The sequence below is a fragment of the Biomphalaria glabrata genome, chromosome 9 (assembly GCF_947242115.1).
Source record: "Biomphalaria glabrata chromosome 9, xgBioGlab47.1, whole genome shotgun sequence".
NCBI classification, from domain to species: domain Eukaryota; kingdom Metazoa; phylum Mollusca; class Gastropoda; family Planorbidae; genus Biomphalaria; species Biomphalaria glabrata.
The window spans coordinates 45,962,648-45,988,662 of NC_074719.1; the positions used below are offsets into that span (position 1 = coordinate 45,962,648).

General features: G+C 36.6%; 1 protein-coding gene across 1 annotated transcript; it reads left to right on the forward strand.

Moving 5' to 3' along the window:
• Positions 1–870: 870 nt before the first annotated feature.
• Positions 871–26,015, forward strand: LOC106068329 (degenerin mec-10-like). Its single transcript, XM_056042659.1, has 14 exons — positions 871–988; positions 4,163–4,260; positions 8,476–8,530; positions 10,152–10,240; positions 10,754–10,834; positions 11,548–11,639; positions 15,035–15,198; positions 18,310–18,411; positions 19,831–19,951; positions 22,363–22,441; positions 23,106–23,163; positions 23,586–23,674; positions 24,884–24,959; positions 25,677–26,015. The coding sequence occupies exons 1-14, from the start codon at positions 935–937 to the stop codon at positions 25,827–25,829; spliced, it is 1,311 nt and encodes a 436-aa protein (XP_055898634.1). The 5' UTR covers positions 871–934; the 3' UTR covers positions 25,830–26,015.

Genomic DNA, 26,015 nt, shown 5'->3' on the forward strand with positions numbered 1-26,015 from the left:
GAATTAAAGTTTGTTTTTTTTGTTAATTATTTTTTTTTTTGGATCTTTTTTTTTTGTTTTTGTTTTTTTTTGTTTTTTTTTTTTGTTTTTTTGGATCTGTTTTTTTTTCAGTTTTTTTTGGGGATCTTTTTTTTTTTTTTTTATTTTTTTTTTTATCTTTTTTTTTTTTGGTCTTTTTTTTTTTTTTTTTTATTTTTGATTTTTTTTTCTTCATTCTTCTCTGTCATTTGTCTTTGATGGAATTTCATTCTGATGTTCTTTCTGAAAGTATTGAAACCTTCCTTTTTACCTGCCTGGGTGGACCACTTCGGGGGCCAATTTTGAGTATATCTTTCAATACAAACTATCATTGTAACCTTGTTTTTTATACAGCCTTTCTTATTATACTATATATTTTGCAATATATATATATATATATTGTTTAGTTTTAATTGCTATCTTATTAGCGATGAAAAGAAGTTGCGTAATGTTACTGAAAGAAGATTGATTGAAAGTAATAACTGCCTCCACCGAGACACCTCTATACAATAGCAGCTTCTGACACCACTTTAAGCATGTATTGATTTCTTGAAGTAGGGGATGCATTAGTTATAGTTTCAAAGTGTGACCGTAAACCTGCGGGTGATAAATGCGGGGCTAGCAAAACACAAAACCAAAGTTGTTTTTTTTTGGAAGGAAGGGGAGATAATGGTGGTCACTTGGTACGGAGCTCTCGAATGGAGAGTATACCATTCGTGGCTTCTATCAGCAATTAGCTTCATACTTGTATTTATATTAGTACTGCTATGATGTCTATCTAATAATTAAAATCTGATCTACATACAGGAAATCACCTTTTTAAAAAAAAGTTCTACTATTTATTATCTACAGCATAATAGCCAATTATCTGAGCTACAACACAGTAGCCTCCATCAATAGATCTATAGCTAAACAGATGGAGCTTCCCTTTATAACATTCTGCAATCAAAACCCGGTTCGATCCTCAAAGGTAAGAAGTACTGGATAGGCTGAAGTACTAGATAGGCTGAAGTACTTAGATAGGCTGAAGTACTTAGATAGGCTGAAGTACTGGATAGGGTGAAGTAGTAGATAGGCTGAAGTACTAGATAGGCTGAAGTACTAGATAGGCTGAAGTACTAGATAGGCTGAAGTACTAGATAGGCTGAAGTACTGGATAGGCTGAAGTACTAGATAGGCTGAAGTACTAGATAGGCTGAAATACAAGATAGGCTGAAGTACTAGATAGGCTGAAGTACTAGATAAGCTGAAGTACTAGATAGGTTGAAGTACTAGATAGGCTGAAGTACTAGATAGGCTGAAGTACTAGATAAGCTGAAGTACTAGATAGGTTGAAGTACTAGATAGGCTGAAGTACTAGATAGGCTGAAGTACTAGATAGGCTGAAGTACTAGATAAGCTGAAGTACTAGATAGGTTGAAGTACTAGATAGGCTGAAGTACTAGATAGGCTGAAGTACTATCTTATATAATACAGACGTTCCTTCAAAAAAGAAGATGATTACGTCCTACGTCCTACTAGATAGGCTGAAGTACTAGATAGGCTGAAGAACTAGATAGGCTGAAATACTAGATAGGCTGAAGTACTAGATAGGCTGAAATACTAGATAGGCTGAAGAACTAGATAGGCGGAAGTACTAGATAGGCTGAAGTACTAGATAGGCTGAAATACTAGATAGGCTGAAGTACAAGATGGGCTGAAGTACAAGATGGGCTGAAGTACTAGATAAGCTGAAGTACTAGATAAGCTGAAGTACTGTATAGGCTGAAGTACTGTATAGGCTGAAGTACTAGATGGGCTGAAGTACTAGATATGTTGAAGGAAGTACTAGATAGGCTGAAATACTAGATAGGCTGAAGTACTAGATAGGCTGAAGTACTAAATAGGCTGAGACACTGAGTGCTATTTCTATAAAACCTCAAGCTTCAATCATATCTCTGCTACGACAAGCAATTATCTGTTATTTTTGTTACAATGCAAAATATAGCACTGAGACAGTGGCGTAGCAAGGTGCTGTCAAACTTGGGTGCCTTAAGGATCCTGAAATTACAAATTCCAGTCTTCACCAGGATTCGAACCCAGGATCCCCAAAGCCAAGCGCTTCACCACTCAGCCACCACGCCTCCATCTATCTCTAAATGCCTTTATCTGTTTCTAAACTTTTTGTTAAATTAAACAAGAGTAAACATTGGTTTGTGCTTTGGAACTTTTAAAAGTTATCTTGTTTCAATTTGCAACTTGGGCAAGTGTCATTGTGATGAACAAAGTGGAGGAGTGTGGTCAAGCGGCAAAGTACGCATGGGCTTGGTTTAGCTAATTATCAAATGGGATCGAGTTCGACACTCGAGCAGAGTTTTGGTTACTGAGTGCCTAAAGGCAGCACGGAAAACATTCTCCCAGATACCCACCGCCCCCCCCCCCCCCAACTAATCCACAAATGAGATTGGACCATAGCGCTCTGAACATGCTGTAAGCTTAAAGCTTGCGCTGTAGAAAGGCTATTCAAAAAAAAATGTGTCGTTAGTGATGCAAGAAACAGCTCAAAAGCTATCAATGCTTAATGATAAAAAAAGTTGTCTATTTAAACAAAAATTAGTTAAATTTTGTATGGAAGACACTGATTTGGGTCAACATCACATGACCCACTTACTTCTGTAGCCTCAATTTTCACGCGTTCAGAGTCAGGCCTCAAATATCTCCATAAGAGATTTCCAAGTTAGCGTCAAAGTGCCCAACACAGGCATTCTATAGAGTGCCTAGTCACTTAATAAAATGCCGGGCGTTTTTTAGGTAAAGTACAAAATCATTCTCGATTTCCTATTTTGCCTAGACATTCTGTAGAAATGACAAAGAAAGCCCACACAGTGTTACATTTTATGATAATTTCTACTACAGTGACCTAGTTTAGTTTATAGATTATTTTAGATTTTTTAAATGAATATATATTGTGTATTGTTTTTTAGCGACGGTAAAAGTGGTGACGTAAAGAGACAGACGAATGACGTGGCAGAATGCGGGGACATGGAGAACAAGATGGCTATTGCGTAGAGTTGGAAGAATAGTGCTAGAGACTGATCAGAAAACGACGGCTAGTGAGACAAGACGAGCCTCCCATTTGTTAATAAATACATCAGTTGAATTCTTCAGAAGTCTTGATTACGTATATCATTTTTTTCCCTCCCCCGCAAAGAACAATCTACAATTTTCCAACTAAGAACAGGACTCACACTTCTATTAAATTACCATCTGAACAAAATTAACTTCACACAACTCCCCCTTTGCAGACACTGCGCCCACCCTTATGAAACCGTAAACCATATCCTCTTTGAATGCCCCTTCCTAATCCACATTAGGCAGACCCTACTTCCACTACAGCCCAACATAACCAACACCCTGTACGGCAGTGCTGAACAACTGAAGAAAACAGCACACTTTTTTTCCTTGGCACAGTCTGCAAAAGAGCTCACAGCTCAGCAGCAATAGAGCTGGCTAGAAGAAGAAGAAGAAGAAGAAGATCATTTTTAATTGTGAAGTTCCTTAGCTAGTTTAGACTGGTTGAATGAAATAGTGTTGGATTTGCACAGCACACAAAATCATAGCCAGGACACTTGGTTAGGCCAATAAGACCCCTCAACTCAAGAAAACATTAAGAAACTGGAACAGACACAAAATATTCATAACAAACGAATATTCCCATTTGACTAGAGTAACACCTTTATTAAAATCACTAAATTTAGAGAGACTTCAGGACAGAAGACGCAAAAGTAAAGTAGCAATTACACATAAAACACTGAACCACAATCTTCAAATACAAAGACAAAATTTAATAAAATTTAATAAAATACTCAGAAAGACACACACACGACGGCACATTCCTCGTTCCATATGCTAGGACAAATTTGCACAAAGGCTCCTTCTTCCCTAGTGCTATTAGAGCATGGAATGGGTTGCCTGAGCTAGCCAGGAAAACCAGTGACTTGGCAGAATTTAAGCCATTGGTTAATATGCATGACTGAATGCATGACGTGTAGGACGTAATCATATAAGATAAGATAAGACACTACCAATGGTTAAGAACTGACACGTCTTTAATTTACTTACATATATTATTGTAAAATTATATTCGTCTGTATTCTGTCTACAGCTAAAGGACACGTCACCAGGACTAGTACAGTACGTTCAAAACAAGAGTTTAGACAAATTAGTGGAAATTATTAGTAAATACAACACATCCAAGAGCAGGTAACTCATAAGAAGATGTAGACTTCATTCAATGACAGAGTTGTAGACCTTGTTTTTAGGAAGGCAAATATTTAAATGTCAATACTTAGGTGACATTGTCTTAGGCAGGGGTGGGCAAATTATGGCCCGCGGGCCACATGCGGCCGCCGAAGTGTTTTATTCGGCCCTCGAACACCTAAAGAAATCACATTACGCATATATAAATGCAAATATATTAAAAAGAAATAATTCTAAATATCTATAGAAATTATTAAAACTTTTGATTCTTATCAATTATAAAGAAGAAGCTAAACGTCCATTGTCCCTAAACGTCCTTCTAAAAAGTTCAAGGTAAACGAAGACTATTTTAAATGCCCATTTCGAAAAATTCAGTCAAAGACACAAGCCCAGGCCAGTATGTTTTCAATGCTATGAAGAACTGTCTTGAAAGTGTTGGGTTGGCTTGTACAAGATGCCAAGGGTAACAACTGATGGAGATCCTGCTTTGACTGAGAAAAACAGACTATGTAATAACATAAAGAGCAATACCCCATCCATAAACTCATTACGGAAAACTTTACACAAATCTGTTTTGAATACCATTAATGTGACTAGGCCAGGACATACGTAAACAATGCATCTGTGTAAGGCCTACCATTTGTAAGTGCACCGCAGATGTCATTATTTAATGTCAGTAATTAACTAATTTATTGTTGAAGTACACTAGGTTTTTAATAAACTGCATAATTATTTTTTTTGCAGTTAATTTATATTTTTCTATTTAATTTGGGGCCACCAAATTCACTTCGCCTACCCAATTATCTAAGGCCGGCCCTGACTGGAATTTTCGAAAAGTACCCGAAGATTTGGAAACAAAACATTCCGATGTTCGATAACACAGTAGTATCCACAGGCCTAACATTAGAAATAATATGGAATCTCATGGAAATTGCTAAGTTCCTAGAAGGACATTGACTATGACTTCGTTACTAATATTTCTAATGAAGAGTGGAAGACAGACTTCATGTTTAGCATTGGGGAAATTATAATCTGTTGTTTGCACATGAAATGTATGTGCATCTTAAATCTTTTCCATCAAAGCTATTCCATTTCTTAAGGCCAGCAAGTGAAATTAAGGTTTTATCATTTTCCTTACTTATCTGAAAGGTGAATCTATTTCTAGTGAAATGGTTGAAATGTACACGACTTATTTGGATTCCTTGATTGTGGACTTTGAAAGCAAATTTTAAGACGTCAAGAACTTGGAACCAGTTTTCAATATCCTCAGCTCACCATTTAATGCAGAAGCTGATTCAGCTCCAGATGACATACCTCCAAGCAAATTATGACCTGAAAGTGAAGTTCTAGTCAGTTCTTTCGTGGGAGTTCATGGTGCCTGAAGCTGTATATCCGCACTTCAATAAAACGTTACTGCTAAACTTTTACATTATTTGAAACCATATTCATATTTGAACAAGCTTTTTTTTTGTTTGAAAATTATCAAGTGTTAAATCAGGTCAATGCTTATTGAGGTGCCAAAATCTCAAAATATCAAATATCACTAACTGACCTCAATTCGACAGCAGTCAAGTAAGTTCCATGGCTACGGAACATTATTCACGAGAGTAAACAATTATATACTTCACATAAAGTACAGATATATGCATGTAATGAAATGTTGTGATTGAAATGGACAATCACAAAATTAAAAAAAAAAATCATTCGTAAAATTAGTTCAAGAAATTGCTAACTCTTGTTATAATTCCTCAATTGGGAGTGCAAATATATATATATATATATATATATATATATATATATATATATATATATATGCGGCCCCCCAGTCCACAACTTATTTTTAATGTGTCCCTCGGCAGAAAAAGGTTGCCCACCCCTGGTCTTAGGGGTCCAAAGCGTATACTGTAGGATCAACAATTAAGTGTAATTCATATTGCACGAATAAGCTTCATGAACAACTCATGATCTTATCTTATATAATACAGACGTTACTTCAAAAAAGAAGATGATTACGTCCTACGCGTCATGCATTTAGTCATGCATATTAACCAATGACTTAAATTCTGCCAAGTCACTGGTTTTCCTGGCTAGCTCAGGCAACCCATTCCATGCTCTAATAGCACTAGGGAAGAAGGAGTATTTGTACAAATTTGTCCTAGCATAGGGGACGAGAAATGTGCCTTTATCTTTGTGTCTTTCAGAGTATTTTATTAAATTTTGTTTTTGTATTTGAAGATTATGGTTCAGCGTTTTATATATGATTGCTACTTTACTTTTGAGCCTTCTGTCCTGAAGGCTTTCTAAATTTAGTGATTTTACTAAAGGTGTTACTCTGGTCAAATGTGAATATTCGTTTGTTATGAATCGCACTGCTCTATTTTGTGTCTGTTCTAGTTTCTTAATGTTTTCTTGAGTTGAGGGGTCCCAAACGGAGGATGCATATTCTATTATTGGCCTAACCAAGGTTAAATAACATTTTAGTTTTATGTTCTTATTTGATTTATAGAAATTTCTTTTAATAAATCCTAATGCTTTGTTTGATTTTTTTGTAGTTTCATCAATATGTGGATTCCATGACAGTTTTTCATTTATTATAACACCTAGGTATTTTGCGTTTTTAGTCTGTGTTACTGGTTTGCCATGAATAAGATAAGTGGAATTAATTTGTTTTAGTTTTTTTTTGTTACTCTTAACAACTGACATTTTTCTGGGTGGAAAGACATGCTCCAATTTGATTCCCATTTCTGTAATTCATCTAATTCTCTTTGTAAAATATCTGTGTCTTGTGTTGTTTTTATTGTTCTATATATTATGCAATCGTCTGCAAATAATCTGACTTTTGTTCCTGAAGTAATGCAATTTGGTAAATCATTTATGTAAATTAAAAATAGTAGTGGACCCAAGACTGTTCCTTGAGGTACACCTGAGTTTACTGTTATCGGTGTTGATTTAGAGCCATTTATTATTACAGTTTGTTCTCTCCCTATCAGAAAATCTTTAATCCACTGATGCAGTGGACCGTTAATGCCGAAATATTTTAATTTTTTAAGCATACTATGGTGGTGAACTTTGTCAAAAGCCTTAGAAAAATCTAGTAAGATAGCATCTATTTGTTCACTATTATCTAAACCTTTTGAAAAATCATCAATTAGTCCTATTAGTTGGGTTTCACATGATCTATATTTCCTAAAGCCATGTTGGTATGGTGTGAGGACATTATGTTAGTCTAAGTGGTTTATGATGTTGCTACATATTATGTGTTCTAGGATTTTACATGTGATGCTGGTAAGTGATACTGGTCTGTAGTTTCCTGGGTCAGATTTTTCTCCTTTTTTAAATAGGGGGGTGACATTAGCTTCTTTCCAGTCCTTTGGTACTCTGCCCTGGTTAAGTGAAGCCTGAAAGAGTATTTTGAACACTGGGGCTAGCTCATTGCTTAGATCACCACAGACTAGAAATCGTTTCGGCATTTCATCAAAAGGAAATAACAATGGTCCTCTACCATATAAAATAGAACAAGTAGATCTAAACATTCGCGAATAAACATTGATTGATAGTAGAGACTTAGAGCTAGGCTAATAGACATAGAGCTATAGAGTTATACTATGTTGAGAACGAGGCTAGCAGACATAGAGCTCTAGAGTTATACTATGTTTGAGATTTGATCTCCATGTTTCGCAAGGTTTTCTCTAAAAAAAATGTTTTACTATGAGTCCTTATGCAAGGCACCCATCAATTGGAGGCTCTAGACGGCTGCCTAGTTTGACCATACCTATATTATAATATATTATACTAGTCGACCGGTGGCGTAGCATACGCCGCTATTTTGCAGGGCCGGCCTTAGGCCACTGCAACCAATGCGACCGCAATGTTAATCTAAAAATACTTAATATGATCACAAATGAAATAAACACCATATTTTCCAACTCTCTTCCTATCCATCCCTTCCGGTTTGCACCTTTTTAATACCACTTCCATTTAATATTCAAATTCGCACCATTTTCATTCACACCATGCTACGACCGTAACACAGAAATAAAAGAGTGATCTTTCCTTTACTCCTTACTACTCGTTTAAGCTGTTGAGGGAAGAAGAGAATTATATATATATATTATATTATATTATATTATATTATATTATATTATATTATATTATATTATATTATATTATATTATATTATATTATATTATATTATATTATATTATTGTTACTGAACAGTGAAACTAATGAAATATGGATCAACCTATTATCCACATACCTTCAAGATGATAAGGTAAGCTAGTAAAGCATATTACACTACATTTTAAATATTTTTTTTCTCTCTCTACCTCTCTTTTTTTCAATGTCTTTTTCTCTTTCTTTCTCCTTTCTCTCTCTCCCTCTATAACTTTCCCTCGCTCTCTCTTTCTTCCCTCCCCTACCCATTTATCACTTTAGTAAAATCACTAAATTTAGAAAGCCTTCAAGAGAGAAGTCTTAAAAGTAAAGTAGCAACTATACATAAAACACTGAACCATCATCTTCAAATACAAAAAAAAACTAAACCTAATTAAATAGAAAGACACAAAGATAAAGGCACATTCCTTATTCCATATGCTAGGACAGATTTGTACTAATTCTCCCTCTTCCCTAGTGCTATTAGAGCATGGAATGAGTTGCCTGAACTAGCCAGGAAAACCAGTGACTTGGCAGAATTTAGATCATTGGTTAATATGCATGACTAGATTGACTAGGGACACGCGTAGAAAGTAATCATCTTCTTTTTTTTGAAGTAACGTCTGTATTTTATAAGATAAGATAAGTACATCCTTGAATGTATCAGCTGTTAGCTCAGTGAGTCTTTTCTGGCCGTAATCAGTTCATCTTGACTCGCTGATTCCTAAGATGGTGAGGTTGTATCTTTTCATCTCTGCTGCCAGTTGCGCTGTCTCCCCAGTCTCATTCAGGGTCCTGACGTTCCATGTACCGATGGTGGTGGTGGTCCTGGTAGAGATGATGGTCTTCGGCCTGTCGGCTTCCAGATGACTCTGGCTTTCACCGTCATGCGTCATAAGCCTTCCGGCTAGAGGTCCATCTTCTCCCAGTTCCGTGACTAGATTTGCTGTTTGGTGTTTCTGTAGCTAGTGGTTTTTCTACAGGGTAGAGTAGCTAGCCCTATGCCGAACCCTCTTCTTTCATCAACCGCGCTAGGAACCGTTCTATAAGTAAAGATTAAGTAAAGTTCCCCTTTCAGACCTTTTGATCTATAAGGCAGATGATGTAAAAGTCATCTGTTTCTGTGGCCTACTGGTAACGAGGGTATCATGTGAGATTCATGTGGCCGCCTTTACTTGTTCCCAACTAATGTCAGATACCCATTAGAGCTATGTGGACTCAGAGGCGTCCTAGAAATCCCGAAATTATAGATCCCTGTAAGTCTATATATATATGTGCTAGTGACAAATATGAAAACAGAACACCGCTTTGCTTGGTACAGTCCAGCTTAGGCGCCAACTTGCTTTAACTGACATAGAAGAGATCACCTTGTTGCGTGCGGCTTCGGAACAAGACAGCTGGAGGCTGTGGGTTACATATATTAGACCAAAAGAAAATCCGCTGCCGAGGACAGGCGTAGAAGGCGGACAATGATTATGACTGCGCTAGATGTTGCAAAATATTTCGGTCACAGCTAGGGCTGCACAGCCACCGGAAATACTGCATTCCTCCTTAATCTTCGGACTCGAAGACAAGTGTTATTATTACTATTATTAGTAGTAGTAGTATTACACCTCTATATTTTCTAAATCCAGTATTTTATCTATGGTCCAATGCACAGATCTGACTATACATCTGTATTGTATCTAAGCTTTGTATTTTAACTCTAATAGATATCTTAACAAACTTCATTCACACAGAGCGATAAAGGGAGTTCTGGAGATATGACTGTACAAAGTGAACTGGTCGGTTTTGAACGTTTTGTCTATGAGATGAACAGGCTGGACAGGTCAGTTTTAGATCAGACTGGCTTTCATTGACTAATGGCCTACTACATGGGGAAATAAATTCAATACCATAAAGACAGATAGATAAATGCACATTTCTTATTTCTTTAGCTAGGACAATTACATACACGCTTAGATAATCTTTTAATAAAATTAAATCGTCTTCACATTTAATAAACAATTCAGTTATTGTTACACTATGGCTGACTAAGCCATTTTTTAGATGGATAATTCCAATGACAGGTTTTTTAAATTAAATCTAGACTTCGAAGCGCAAAAGTTCAGGTTCCAGGTTTGTGGTTCCTGGTTCCATGAAGTTCTGATTTAAATAGAGTAATAAAAAGAATTATAAATTATTGCTCACTATCAGATTCAGTAATTGATTTTGAAATAAAAAAAATAATTTAAGTCACTTTTTTCGTTTTACAATAATGTTTGTAATTTTTTTCTTGCTGTTTCTTTCTGTTTCTTTATGTTTCTTTCTGTTTCTTGCTGTTTCTTAATGTTTCTTACAGCGAAGTGAGAAAGGAGGCTGGTCACCAGATTGATGACATGTTGCTCTGGTGTTTCATTGGTGGAGACTCTTGTAATGTCAGGTTTGTTTGAAGGGATTTATTCTTGTTCCTTTGATTTAATGGTGCCAATATATCTTAGAGCTGCGTGGTGGAAGAGCAGTAAAAAGATTGGCTCCCAAACTGGGGAGTTTCGGGAGTCTCAGAGAAGACTGGAATTTCAAATCTTGGGGCTTATGGACGCCCCTGAGTCCAACCAAGAATGGTGGTTAGCTGAAATTAATTAGGGGGAAATTAGGGTTACGTGTCAAAAAGCGGTTGGTTGTTGTGCTGGTAACAAGTCACCCTCATTTATTTCATTTGTCTTGGAATCCAAGAGAATAGAATGGAAAACATCTCTTCGTATATTCCGAATGTTAAGATGATCTGTTTCTTCGGCCAACGGTTAACGAGGGTGTCATGTGGCCAGCACAACAATCAACTGCCTTTACTTTCCCAAACTAACGTCAGGTACCCATTAGAGCTGGGTGGACTAAGGTTTCCCCTTAAATTTTCAAAATTCAAAATCCCATAATTCACCAAGTTTGGAACCCGGGACCCCCATGTTCGGAAGCCGTGATCATAACCACTCTACTACCGTGCCCATATAAAAGAAATAACGTCTATATAATTGAGACATATAGTTGTGTGTGCGGAGTTCTTTCCCATAGATAAACATTGTTTTTTTTTAAAGTTATGTAAGAAATTATAAACATTGACGTCATTGTGCTTCCATAGTTTTTTTTTTCCTTTTTCAGTGACTTCAAACTTTTTTCATCGAACGAGTTTGGCAATTGTTTCACTCTAAATACATTAAAATACCGTCAAGAGAGCGAAGGGCCAAAAGAAGGTAATAATCAAATTAGCCAATAAGTATTTAACTCTTTCTCTCCTAACTGACGATCCCAACGTTGATTCCACCAGTATGTGGTAAATAATTACGGAGAGAAAGAGTTAAATTGTGTTTTCTCTTATAAGCTAGAGATGTTCCTTCTAAAGAGAAAAGGATTACGCCCCAGTGTCAGTGACTTAGTACATGTCAATTAGAGACAGTGACTGAGTTAGTTGATTTAGTGGTAAAGAGCTTGGCTTCCAAACCTAACATCTCTTATTAAAAAGACTATTCGTGCTAATATGAATAGAAATGAAGCTTTACATTATAAATGCGATTTACAGGCAGTGTAGCAATGGCTTGCACATTTGTTTTTCATTTTGTCTTGACCTTTGAGTGGTTTAGTTAACCTGTTAACATTTTACATTCCTTGACTTATGTCACGCTGACCAGACGTCTGTCTAGCTATGCGGTTATATCTCGACATGTAGAGATGAACAACTCCCACCCCATTTTTTGTTTGTTTGTTTATTTAGTGTATCGTCCATCACATTGAGTTTATTGATAGACAGGTGACCACAAGTTAAATACGATGTAGGTTTAACTCTTTCTCTCCGTAATTGTTTACTACATTCTGGTGGAATCAACGCTGGTATCGTTAGTCAGGAGAGAAAGAGTTAATGTCAACATAATGACACTGTCTAGAGGTCACACAAGGATACTGAATTTGTTTACTTGGTGGTAAATCTTAATTAGTGGGCTGGACTTCAAGCCATACCTCTACACGGGTAACCAGGTAATGAATTTGTTTACTTGGTGGTCAATCTTAATTAGTGGGCTGGACTTCAAGCCATACCTCTTCACGGGTAACCAGGTAATGAATTTGTTTACTTGGTGGTCAATCTTAATTAGTGGGCTGGACTTCAAGCCATATCTCTTCACGGGTAACCAGGTAATGAATTTGTTTACTTGGTGGTCAATCTTAATTAGTGGGCTGGACTTCAAGCCATATCTCTACACGGGTAACCAGGTAATGAATTTGTTTACTTGGTGGTCAATCTTAATTAGTGGGCTGGACTTCAAGCCATATCTCTACACGGGTAACCAGGTAATGAATTTGTTTACTTGGTGGTCAATCTTAATTAGTGGGCTGGACTTCAAGCCATATCTCTACACGGGTAACCAGGTAATGAATTTGTTTACTTGGTGGTCAATCTTAATTAGTGGGCTGGACTTCAAGCCATATCTCTTCACGGGTAACCAGGTAATGAATTTGTTTACTTGGTGGTCAATCTTAATTAGTGGGCTGGACTTCAAGCCATATCTCTACACGGGTAACCAGGTAATGAATTTGTTTACTTGGTGGTCAATCTTAATTAGTGGGCTGGACTTCAAGCCATATCTCTACACGGGTAACCAGGTAATGAATTTGTTTACTTGGTGGTCAATCTTAATTAGTGGGCTGGACTTCAAGCCATATCTCTACACGGGTAACCAGGTAATGAATTTGTTTACTTGGTGGTCAATCTTAATTAGTGGGCTGGACTTCAAGCCATATCTCTACACGGGTAACCAGGTAATGAATTTGTTTACTTGGAGAAAAATCTCTAAACACGAGGCTGGACTACAAGAGAGACCTTTTACTAAGAAATCCACGAGATTTCATAGCCCAGTAAGCCAGTAACTAATTTTGATGCAGGTTAAAGTACAAGGCTCAGATTTGTGTATATTAGCGTAAAATGGTTATATTTAAAGAGATAAACGCAACATACTAAGACAGCATGTGGACACTGTAAATTAGGTCATTGGTTAATTTGCATGACTGAATGCAAAACGCGTAGGACGTAATCATCTTCTTTTTTGAAGTAACGTCTTTATCATATAAGATAATAAGATAAGATAAATTAATGTTCATGTTGAATTACTTTTCCATACGTGTTAACTATAAATCGTTCTACTGAGTTGTGGGCCTTGATTTCGTAAGTTGATATTCTTAATAATTAGGGAGTGCCAAGTAACTTTTATTTCTTACTGTAATTACTAACGACATGTACTTACCCACCATGTATCAGGCCCTAAACCCAACGACGGGAAGCGGTTTGTGGCCTTTAAAACACAATCTCGATGACAAGTACATGGTCCGAAGTAGATGAACACATGCATCTACCCACTACACAACCCAGACTGCACTTTACCTTTAAGAGTTTAAAAATCAGTTCAATACACAGGTACATATTGTACATCGACTAACGAGCTACATGTATTAGTTTGTAGTATCGGTTAATAAATACTGATCAACTTTAATTCATCAATGAGTAATAGCGTTTAAAACAAAAAGATGAAAAACAAAGCAAGATATAAAATATATACTATTAATAATTTTAGTAAAATGTTTAATATTTAGCTATTTATAATACATGAAGTTACGTTATTCGGCTCCGACTCCTGGCGAACATAAAAAAAATGCTATCCTGTGCACTCTTAATATATATATATATATATATATATATATATATATATATATATATATATATATATATATATATATATATTTATATATATATATATATATATATATATGGCTTCCTTCAGTCGCGATGCGAATATGGACCATCTCATGGAAATGAGATGAATGCCTGGGCATTAGCTGTGGTCGGAACGATGTCGCCCACACATCAGTTCCCCCCTCTCCACGCAGCTGATGTATCAAAAGGAACGGCAGTGCCGATACAGTTTGGGGTCAGCGGCGTCGCAGGTTCTGCCAGAGTGTAGCACCGGGTGCTGAAAGCTGCCTTAGGGTCGCCAGCTCCTGTTTTTTCCTTAGGGTTGACTCCTGAAGCCTTTCCCATGATTGGGTATAGCTGCAAGACAACAGAGGTTTGATTTCAGAGTTTTCCTTCTCCTAGTAAATATTGAAGTAAAATTGTATATCAATACAGTATGAATTATATTGCATGTATTATGTTCAAGGAAATTGGATTTTTCTTAATGTAAGAAACGTCCTATCATAAGACGAACACTTAAGTTATTCTCTCACGTCTGAAAGTTCCTATGATTCTCTCACGTCTGAAAGTAGTTCCTATGATTCTCTCACGTCTGAAAGTAGTTCCTATGATTCTCTCACGTCTGAAAGTAGTTCCTATGATTCTCTCACGTCTGAAAGTTCCTATGATTCTCTCACGTCTGAAAGTAGTTCCTATGATTCTCTCACGTCTGAAAGTAGTTCCTATGATTCTCTCACGTCTGAAAGTAGTTCCTGTGATTCTTTTTTGTCCATTGTTCGGACTGTTATACTGCGTAAACATGTTATACCTATAAGTAGGTCATCTTGTATATAGATGTAGATGTATCATTTAAATTAAAATAATATTCAAACACACAGTTACTAAATATAAATCATGTTTTCATTCCAGGTTTGGATATTGGGTTCTTCTTGGAGCCAGACGAATATATCCCAGAACTTATAGAGACCAAAGGTTTACAGGTTGTTCTTCATAGCAAACAATCGTTTCCTTACCCCAAGGAAGACGGGTTTCAGGTTTCACCTGGTACTCTATCAAATATTGCAATGAAATTGGTGGGTAAGATTTTATCTTAAACATTTGAACTACACCAAGCAGTGTAGTAAGCCTTAAACATTTTCTCTGTGGGAAGCACAGAAAAATAATTACCATTGTAAAAGAAGACATGGCTGTCAGTAAATGAAAACAGTTTAGTGATGTCCTAGATAAACTTACAGTAAAATTGGTAAAAAGGGTTACAGGTGATGTTATGGTGGGAAGAGTGGTCGGGAGGCTAAGTGCGCTTGAACTTGGCTTGTCTTGGCTACCTAGAAGGGGGCTCGAGGTTCGACTCCCGACTTGGGTAGAGTTGCGTTTACTGAGGCCTAAAGGCAGCACGGAAAACCAATTCCTAGATACCACCTCCCCCCCACACACTGGTCCACAAATGAAATTGGACCAAAGCGCTCTGAGCATGCTATAAGCATGAAAGTAGAGCTAAATAAAAATAAAAAAGCTATAATAATAATGGTTACTTCTCTACGTATGCTAGATAACTAGAACATTAAATGTCCAATTTCCAGGTGGGAAGCTATTTAAAGGAATAATTTGTCCAACAATGGTTACACAATCTGACTGACCTTATATATAAACTAACTACAGAATGCGTGACCCTTACAGGTCATGTGTCTCATATCATCCTGTTTCTAGAACTTGCGATTGTAAACAGTCAAGCTTGTGATATGGTCACGTGATGTTTTAGGATGAAATCGAGGCAGATAGTGCACGTTTCTGTCATAGTCTAGAATCATGTCTGGACCTTAAATAAACCAGAGAGTGTATGTCAAACGATAGTCTAGAATCTTGTCTGGACCTTATATAAACCAGAGAGTGTATGTAAAACGACACGCTTCGGTACAGTTGTTTCAGTGCGAGACAGTAGAAAAAAAGACGTGTTTATGACTCGATGCAAGTTAACTAAAGTAGAGTAAACTGGAGAGGACTAGAGTCAGTATAGTCGATACTTCTGGAGCAAGATGTGTATAGGTCGTTACGGAAGAGGGCATACAAGTACACTGAAGTGCAGAGAAGTACACTGAAAAGCAGAGAAGTACACTGAAAAGCAGAGAAGTACACTGAAAAGCAGAGAAGTACACTGAAAAGCAGTGAAATACATTGAAGTGCAGAGAAGTACATTGAATTGCAGAGAAGTACACTGAAGTGCAGAGAAGTACACTGAAGTGCAGAGTAGTACACTGAGGTGCATAGAAGTACACCAAAGTGCTTAGAAATACACTGAAGTACAGAGAGGTCTTCAATGCTACCTGCTACACTGACAAATCACTATGGAAAATGGAAAAACAAAGAAAATATGGGAACCTAGGCTTGGAGATTAAGCGTTTATAGAAGTTATCCAAAATAATAATATACACCATTGTTCTATCAACCGAATGGATAATAACAACTGACTTCACAGACACCTTCAAGGCCCTTAAAATTTCTAGGAACATTCTCGTTGCCTGTCAGAGGGCGGTACTGCTGCAGACCTGCCACATCACCAGACAGTGGACATTGATAAAAAGACTACGATGTATTTTGTTTCTCTTTAACGAAACTCGACCCTGGCAGCGCCAGAGAATGACTACTCGTTCGTTTCTAGCATAATAATAAACATTTAATTTATAGAGCGCTGTTAACTAACAAAATGTAGGCTCAAGTCGCTGTGATATCATTACAAACATAAACCATAGATCTATAAGGACAAACTAAATTTTAACAATTTTAAACAGATATTTAAGCTGAGTGTTAAATTGTTAAGTTCTTTGCATTGATTTCATGTGTCTCTCTACAAGTAGATTTAGCAAGAAGAAAATACATCACAGTAGCCATGATTTCACAAAACTGCCTTTCTGTGTTTCTGACTAAACGTTTACGTACTCTACCCCTCCCTTAAACCCCCCAAAAATTGATGTTTGCATCCCCTAGACGCAAAAATTGATGTTTGCATCCCCTAGACGCAAAAATTGATGTTTGCATCCCCTAGACGCAAAAATTGATGTTTGCATCCCCTAGACGCAAAAATTGATGTTTGCATCCCCTAGACGCAAAAATTGATGTTTGCATTCCCTAGACCCAAATATTGATGTTTGCAGCCCCAAGACCAAAAAAATTGATGTTTGCATTCCCTAGACCCAAAAATGTATGTTTGCATTCCCTAGACCCAAAAATGTATGTTTGCATTCCCTAGACCCAAAAATGTATGTTTGCTTCCCCAAGAGCGAAAAATTGATGTTTACGGGGAGTGGAAGAATTCTTAAGTTTTTAGGGTCATTTTTTGTTTTCTTTTCGAGCATCAGCATGCCATTCTCCTGGAGTCAGCAATGCATCCTTTCTCTTAGTTACAAGAGTAGCACATTTTCAAATAAAATTGTATTAAAAAGTTCAGCTTCTACAGCAGCGGTTCTCAACCTTTTAAGCTCGGCGACCCCTTTTTACAATATACCACACTGCCGCGCCCCCCCCCCCAATAGACACACACAGCAATAGAAGAATAGACAACAACAATCCTTATTTTTGATGGTCTTAGGCGACCCCTGGCAAATCGTCAATCGACCCCCCAAGGGGGTCGCGATCCACAGGTTGAGAACCCCTGTTCTACAGCCTTCTAGCAGACTTGATAGCGTGTTTAGCAAGACCTCACATTGCGGCCCTGATTGGTCTGATTTTGTCCATGCATAGAGATCTCAGCAGAATTCTCAAGAGTTTTCACCGTTCTGGTGTAAGAAACACGAATTAGAATTCTAAACTCGCATTGGCAAAGGCGTATTGAAATATATATTCTTTAAAACAACGTTTTGAATTGATCTAGTAGCATACACCTCTTGTGAAAACATTTAGAAAGGTCTAAATCTTGGTCTATAAAACGACCTCACTTATTTTAGTCAAGTATTTTTTAAAAAACATTGTTAAAATCTCTTTTTAAATTATACAGATGTGCAAAACGGAACTAATGTACAAATACATGTATAAGAGAGTTTTGGTCTTTAAATGGAACAAAAATTGGCTCAATCAAGGTCTTTTTATACAGTTTATTAAAAGCGCAATCTTAATACACGTATGTACTAGTTTTATGTTTTTTTTTCATTTATCTGTATGTGATGCTGCCAATTGTACCAATTTATCTCTAGGTGAAAACACAGTATTTACCGAAGCCTTATGGTGATTGTCTGGAGAACTGCAATTACGACAGAAACTATCTTCAAGATTATAATTACACCTATGAATATGAGGTAAAATGTTGATTTGGTTGTACTCATATCTACTTCTATGTCTCTACACCTGTTTCCAATTTTACTGTCTTGAGTTGGCTGAGAGGTGGGGGAGCTGATATGTGGTCGAAAGGCGAAGTGCGCTTGAACTTGGCTTAGCTTGGCTACCTAGAAGGGGGCTCGAGGTTCGATACCCGACTCGGGCAGAGTTGTAGAGCGCCTAAAGGCAGCACGGAAAACCAACTCCTAGATACCCCCCCCCCACTGGTCCACAAATGAGATTGGACCAAAAGCGCTCTGAGCATGCTATACAAGTAGCGCTATATAAAAGCTATAATAATAATAATATGTGGGGCAGTGGGCAAGTAGATTGTAGGTAATTTTGAAATGCACAAGACATTCGCAGCTAATTGTACGTTGTCACCAGGCAAACTATTGTAGTTTCACATAATTGGCAGATACAAGACTCGTCTTAAAATGTATGACAGGCAAGAGTAAAAAAAAACCTATCCAAAGGAAAGATCCGCCAATTACTGCAATTTATCTCCCTTTATGCTCTATGAAACAAATTAATTAATTAGTTCTAATTGATTAACTAAGTGATTAATTTTTGGATTGAATTGTGTGATGTCATCAACTATGAATAATTATGCACAATTTTAACTTGATCCAAGAATGGAACGTAGGGGGGAAAAACGTGTCGAAACGTAATAAAGGGAGATTATAAGCACCCATATCTCTTATTAAGTAGCATTTATTTCTCTAATTTCGATATCAAAAATAAAATAATTAACCACCAATAATGATTTAACTAATTGTTTTGTTTTTATTTAATTGATTCACGTCTTGTCAGGTTCAGTGAATAACTGTGTAAAGTTTTAACTTGATCCGAGAATGGGAAGTGGGAGAAAAAACATGTTTAAACTTTTTGCCAGACAGACAGACGGACAGATTGAGTTGATATAAGCTTTGTAAAACAAGTGTGGGTGGGCAAGTAATTAAGAGATTAGCTACTAAACCAATCCTAGTTCTGGAGATCTTTTGATTGTATCTAGTTCTAAATGAGTTACCTAATATCTGCTTGGGAAACTGAAAGAGATTAGACACTATGACAACTAGATTTCACTAATGTCCATCTTGGCCAGTGAAACAAATGGACTATCTTATCTCAAATAATCCTTCTGTCTAGTCGTGTGGTAAGCGCTTTGGACTGTCTCTGGTTCGAACCATAACACTAGCAACTCCCGTCTTCGTGATGGAACTTTAGGCTATGACGTCATAGACTTCAGATCTCAAGGAACATTCGAAGCATGTAAAAGATGTTGCAAACAAACAAAGTTTTTATCATCTTTTGATAAAAATAATTTAGATTTCTGTTTTGTCTTTTTGAGGGTATTAAAGGGAGCAATGAATCTCTGTATTTTTTAAATTTTTATTCAGTTTTGTCAAGATTTGTGCAGATATAATTACGTCATTGAAAAATGTCGCTGTATGCCTAAAGAATATTTGGAGATTACCGGAGACGAGAAAGTTTCCGGTTTCTGCTCTGACAACCTTAAAAGTAAGTCTGCGGACATTTTAATTCTAATCAATTAGCTTTCTACTTCTCATTGCCTTCATTATTAGTAGCTCTGGTTCTTCATTTAGTTTCTTTTATTCTGACTCACAAAAATCTTCTTTTAATTGAAGTTTTTCCCATAATTGTTGTTTCTGATGGATGTTCTGTTTCTGATTTTCACCACTGATTGATGTTCTGCCCTTGTTTGATGTTCTGTTTCTGATTGTTCTTCTTTTTCTGATTGATGTTCTGCCCTTGTTTGATGTTCTGTTCCTGTCTGTTTTCCCTTGATTGATGTTTTGTTTTTAATTACTGTTCTGTTTCTGACTGTTGTTCTGTTTCTGACTGTTGTTCTGATTCTGACTGTTGTTTTGTTTCTGACTGTTGTTCTGTTTCTGACTGCATTTGACGACATGTAACATCTAATTGTTGAACAAAGAAAATTTGATGTTTTAAATGATAATGTATACATTTTCCATCATTATTCAAAATGTTTAGTTTGCATTATAACATCCCTGCGCAATCAACTCAAAATAGTAAACATTTTCTGAGGACTATTATTACAATCACACATTTTCTCTACATGTCATCCAGTGAAGTCAATACATAACACAATCTGTCCATCAGTCAATGTATTACACTTGATGTTTGTAAAAATGTTTTCGGACTTAATACATACTGTTTTGCATGTTTCGGATGGTTTACATGTTTCGGATGTTTCTTCAGCGTTGAAGATAATTTACTTCCTAGTCGAAACCTCTCGAAGATGGATGGGAGCGGGCAGGGTTTGAACCCGAGACGACCGAACGACAGTCCTGATCCCATTGTGATGGATGTTTATCCTGTACGGAAGTCAACTGTAGATGTTTGTTAGATTTCAATCAATTACTCAGCAAGCGTTTGGGTTTCTCGTTCGGGGTGTATTCAATGTAGTTAAACAACAGCACAAAGATAACACACTTCTATTTTTAACTAGTGAAAAGATGTGGTCAACACTGATGAACAATGAATAATAAGTTTAATCCAATAAAAGGCCACAGTCAGAGTCTCTGTCAAATAGAACATGTCATTACCGAAGAGAATCCTATCACTAACTGATTTTCCAGTCTCTAACCCAAAATATCCCAAGCGTCACTAGTCCCGTTCAATATACGTCTTCAATGGTGCGTCTCTAACTAACTAATAATAGAAACTAGGTGCCTAACACTGTACGACCAAACAGCAATCCTTTAATCTTGATATGTTCTTATATATGTATATATATCTTCTGTTACGAAGAATCAATAGTAATTTTCTTCAAGTTCTTCTCAAATTATGAAAACAAATATTCAATTGTACGGAAGAAAATGTTGGTACTCGTGTGTTGCTTTCGATGTCTCTCCAGGGCTCTAAAGGAATAGGTCTCAGTACGATACCTGTCATGAAATGGGCTTCATATAGAGCAGGGGTTCTCAACCTGTGGGACGCGATCCCCTTGGGGGTCGATTGACGATTTGCCAGGGGTCGCCTAAGACCGTCGAAAATATGGACACTTATTGTCTATTCTTCTATTGCTGTATGTATGTGTGTGGGCGGGGGGGGGGAGTCGAAGCAGAGTGGGTAATTGTAAAAAAGGGTCGCCGAGCATAAAAGGTTGAGAACCGCTGATAGAGAGGTATGTTGGTCTGTAGCTTCTAACAGCCAGTACAACCAAACCGATGTAGGCGCATCAAAGTCTAAATGAAGAGCTTGACATAAACTTGAACAAACTTCCCTTTTAAATAAAACTGAGTATATATATTTTTTAGCACACAGATCTTTTTACTCCGGTATAGATATATAGATAGAAACACAAATTAAAGTGATACTTTAAACAAACAAAATATTTTTTTAAATACTTTAAAAACAACTAACCTTTTATATGACAAATAGCTTCACATTTTTTTAGCTATATCTTTCAATACTGTAAGATTATTTTCCCTTATTCCCTTTTTAACCAAATTAATTATCACTAATTGATTGATTAACGGATACATTTTTCGAATCGATTCATGTTTCGTAAGGGACAAAGAATGATTGTGCAAAGTTTCAACATCACCCGAGAAGGGGACGTTGGAGAAATAACGTGAAAAAAAATTTGTGACAGACAGACAGACCGACAGACAGACCGAGTTGATATAAGCTTTGTAACAAGAACTAGCTCACTAAAGATTCTTCACGTCGAACTGCCTTGTACCTCTTTTAAACTCTGACACATCTCTTTATTAAATTAGACCACCTTGTGATTTCATCAGAATCTATTCAGCCTACACAACCCTAAATCATCCGCTCACCTTCCTCTTGATTACACTATAAAAAAAGACTCTTACTAACGTTTGCCTGATCCTAGTTCCCTTTGACCTGATATTATGTATTTTATATTGTAACTTTTGCAGGTTATCTTTGTCAGAATGATGTGTACACTGGTGTTTATAATAATACTCTTACCTGCGACGAATGTGATGACGAATGCAGGTAAAACTTTCATCAAATTTCATTAACCATCATCAAATATTATCTATCATTTATCAACTTTCTTCAGTTATTATTCATATCAATGAATTACTTTCAGCGACATTCAACCATACATGTCATCAAAGTTCAATCATCTAGTGTCATCGATATTTAATTATCGTTAGATGTAATCAATTATTAGAAATGTTTCTACTAGCAGCTTTGAACTATTTCAACATTTAACTAGAATCAACATTTATCAACTCTTAGCCACAACCTTATCAACAATTATCAAACAACTTTGTTTCACTGTCACCATTCACAAACTCTGGAATTAAATACCAACATCTCGATACATTTCACACATTGGGCTTTCATCCAACAATAGATTATAGTCTTTTGTGGAGTTTTTGTAATCCTGAGAGAAAAAAAAAAACTATTAATTTAATAGATAGCGTTTCCTTGTATCCGATGTACAGGACAAACGAAATTTTGATATGTAATTTTTTTTAGATTACTGCATGATAATTTGAGTGCACATTGTAGTACTCCAGAATCAAGTGTTGTTTTTTTTTTTTTTTGGGGGGGGGGTTGTTTTTTTCCTCCATTTAGAGTCCTTGACCTTGTTAAATTTACCATTAAAATCCCTAATACATATATTTTATTTCTTTCATTGCTTTCCCAGCACCGAGACTTACACTTTTCGAATGACATCATCAGAATGGCCAACTTCTATACTCGGGGTGAGATTTGTGTATCTGTATATATATATATATAGTTCTGTTTCTGTTGCCAAGGGTTAACGTAGGTATCACGTGACCAGCAAAACGACCAACCACCTTTACTTTTAAGGTACCATGGGGGACGCAAAAAGATCACGAAATAAAAAATATCCGTCAATAGGATTCGAACCTGGGACCCCGGTTCGGGAACTAAGCGCTTTACCGCTCAGCCACCGCGCCTTCATAGATAGATATTGATATAGATATATATCATATAATAATGCCTCACTCACTACACACATTTTTTACCCTTAAGTTATAGGAGTACAGATTTTAAAAAATCATTGAAGCGTCAGTGAAAGATAGATAGATAGATAGATATCTGGATCTACATAAAAAGCTTGATTTGATTTTGAAATTAACTTAATTTCGTTTGACTCCAGCAAGCTCTGGTAGAATATCTCTGTAACAAAACTTCAATGACCCCCGAGAGATGTCAGAGTATGAGAAATCACACAGACGTGCAACTCAGGTAAATTATTATTATTATAGCTTTTATATAGCTCTACTTTCATGCTTATAGCATGCTCAGAGCGCTTTTGGTCCAATCTCATCCACGCTACCATTTATAATAAATAAAACACTAAACCATAACTTAAAAATAGAAAAACAAGACCTAATGAAATACTCAGAAAGACTCTCGGCCAAATATTTCAGTACATCCACTGACCTAGTCAACCAAGATAATGTTATCAATAAATGCCCAGCTGTTGTGACGTAAGATTAGAAAAAATAAAAGTTTTTGGTCTTAATCTTAACAAAATTGATTTATTAAAATTAAAACTAAAACATCCCATTCATAAATTCATAAAAGACAAGGGTAGAGCGTCTCTAATCAACTTGTCTTCGATGAACGCATTGATACGTGAAGGGCATTTAGTGTATCGTTCTTTTAAGTATTGTCGTTAATTTTTAAGATAAAGAGAGGTGGTAGGTGGAGATTGTCCAGGTCCAATGAGAAGAAAATACCCAGAAAAAATTGTAATAAGTAGAAATTATCCAGGTAAAAAATGTTCTATATAGAGAATGTCCACGTAAAAATGTTCTAGGTAGAGAATGTCCAGGTAAAAATGTTCTAGGTAGAGAATGTCCAGGTAAAAATGTTCTAGGTAGAGAATGTCCAGGTAAAAATGTTCTAGGTAGAGAATGTCCAGGTAAAAATGTTCTAGGTAGAGAATGTCCAGGTAAAAATGTTCTAGGTAGAGAATGTCCAGGTAAAAATGTTCTAGGCAGAGAATGTCCAGGTAAAAATGTTCTAGGTAGAGAATGTCCAGGTAAAAATGTTCTAGGTAGAGAATGTCCAGGTAAAAATGTTCTAGGCAGAGAATGTCCAGGTAAAAATGTTCTAGGTATAGAATGTCCAGGTAAAAATGTTCTAGGTATAGAATGTCTACGTAAAATCTGAAATGCCCATGTAAAAATGTGTTAGCTTGAGAATATCCAGGTAAAATACACCATAGAAAGGTGATTTATGATAAAAATGTATTAGAAGTCTATGAACATTTTTGCAGGTAAAAAATCGCTAGTATTATTAATGATGTCAAAATTTTCTTAGGACTTCATGGACCTCATTTACAAAGCAAGTGTTTCAAAACTTCAATGTCCCTTTAGGTCTTCTCTTTCTAAATGGATTTCAATAAAATATAAATTTCTGCATTTTTATTTTCTTTGTTTCCACTAGAGAAAATTTTGTGGCCTTAAAGAGTTTTTACGACACAATGTCAGTCGAGACGTATTCTGTCCAGCCTGCAATGAGCGTAAGTTCGAATCCATCTTGACAGTAGATAGTGTTTGAAGTATTTCATAAAACCTGATCTCACAATCATACTAACAAACATTTCCCAGGCTGACTTCTCTCTTTTTGTGGCTTTTGGCTGCTCTTTTCTGACTGTTCTTATCTGACTGCTCTTATCTGATTGTTTTTTTCTGACTGCTCTTATCTGACTGCTCTTATCTGTGGCTCTAAACGGACTGCTCTTATCTGACTGCTCTTATCTGACTGCTCTTATCTGACTGTTCTTATCTTATGGGAAGCGTGGTCAATAGGTCAAGTGCGCTTGAACTTGGCTTGGCTTGGCTACCTAGAAGGGGGCTCGAGGTTCGACACCCGACTCGGGCAGAGTTGTGTTTACTGAGCGCCTAAGGGCAGCACGGAAAACCATCTCCTAGATACACCATCCCCACCACTGGTCCACAAATGAGATTGGACTTTTATTTGACTGCTCCAACATGCGGCTCTTATTTGACTGCTCTTGTCTGTTGCGCTTATCTGACTGCTCTAAAATATGTCTTTTATCTGACTGCTCTTATCTGTGGCTCTTATCTGACTGCTTTTATCTGTGGCTCTAATTTGACTGCTCTTATCTGTGGCTCTAATCTGACTGCTCTAATCGACGGCTCTTTTAAAACTGCTCTCACGTGCGGTTCTTATCTGACACATCCGCTCTTACCATCCTGTATTTCACTCTCCACAGATCACAGATCTTCTCTGCAATGTCGGTGGTTGTCTCGGCCTGTGGCTGGGTCTGTCTGTCCTGAGTTTCTGCGAAGTCTTTCACTTCGTGGTGGAGCTTCTTCAAGCCGCACTGCAAATGTTCAGCTTATGTCCTACCAAACCAAAAATGTGACCTATATCTGTTACTGTTGAATTGGGGTTGCTTGTCCTATTTGACATTGTAGATAATGTTCACCTGTGTTGTACAAATATTTTACATATAATGATTAAAATGTATATGATGTTTTTTATTCAAAATGTCTTGCACTAAACGTAAATTGATTATTTTTTTTTACAAAGCTGATATTAACTCTGTTTA

Coding starts and splice junctions, on each gene's coding strand:
- LOC106068329 (XM_056042659.1), top strand. CDS start 935: ATGGAGCTTCCCTTTATAACATTCTGCAATCAAAACCCGGTTCGATCC. Junction 8,531..10,151: donor CATACCTTCAAGATGATAAG/GTAAGCTAGTAA, acceptor TCATTCACACAG/AGCGATAAAGGGAGTTCTGG. Junction 23,164..23,585: donor GGCCAACTTCTATACTCGGG/GTGAGATTTGTG, acceptor GTTTGACTCCAG/CAAGCTCTGGTAGAATATCT.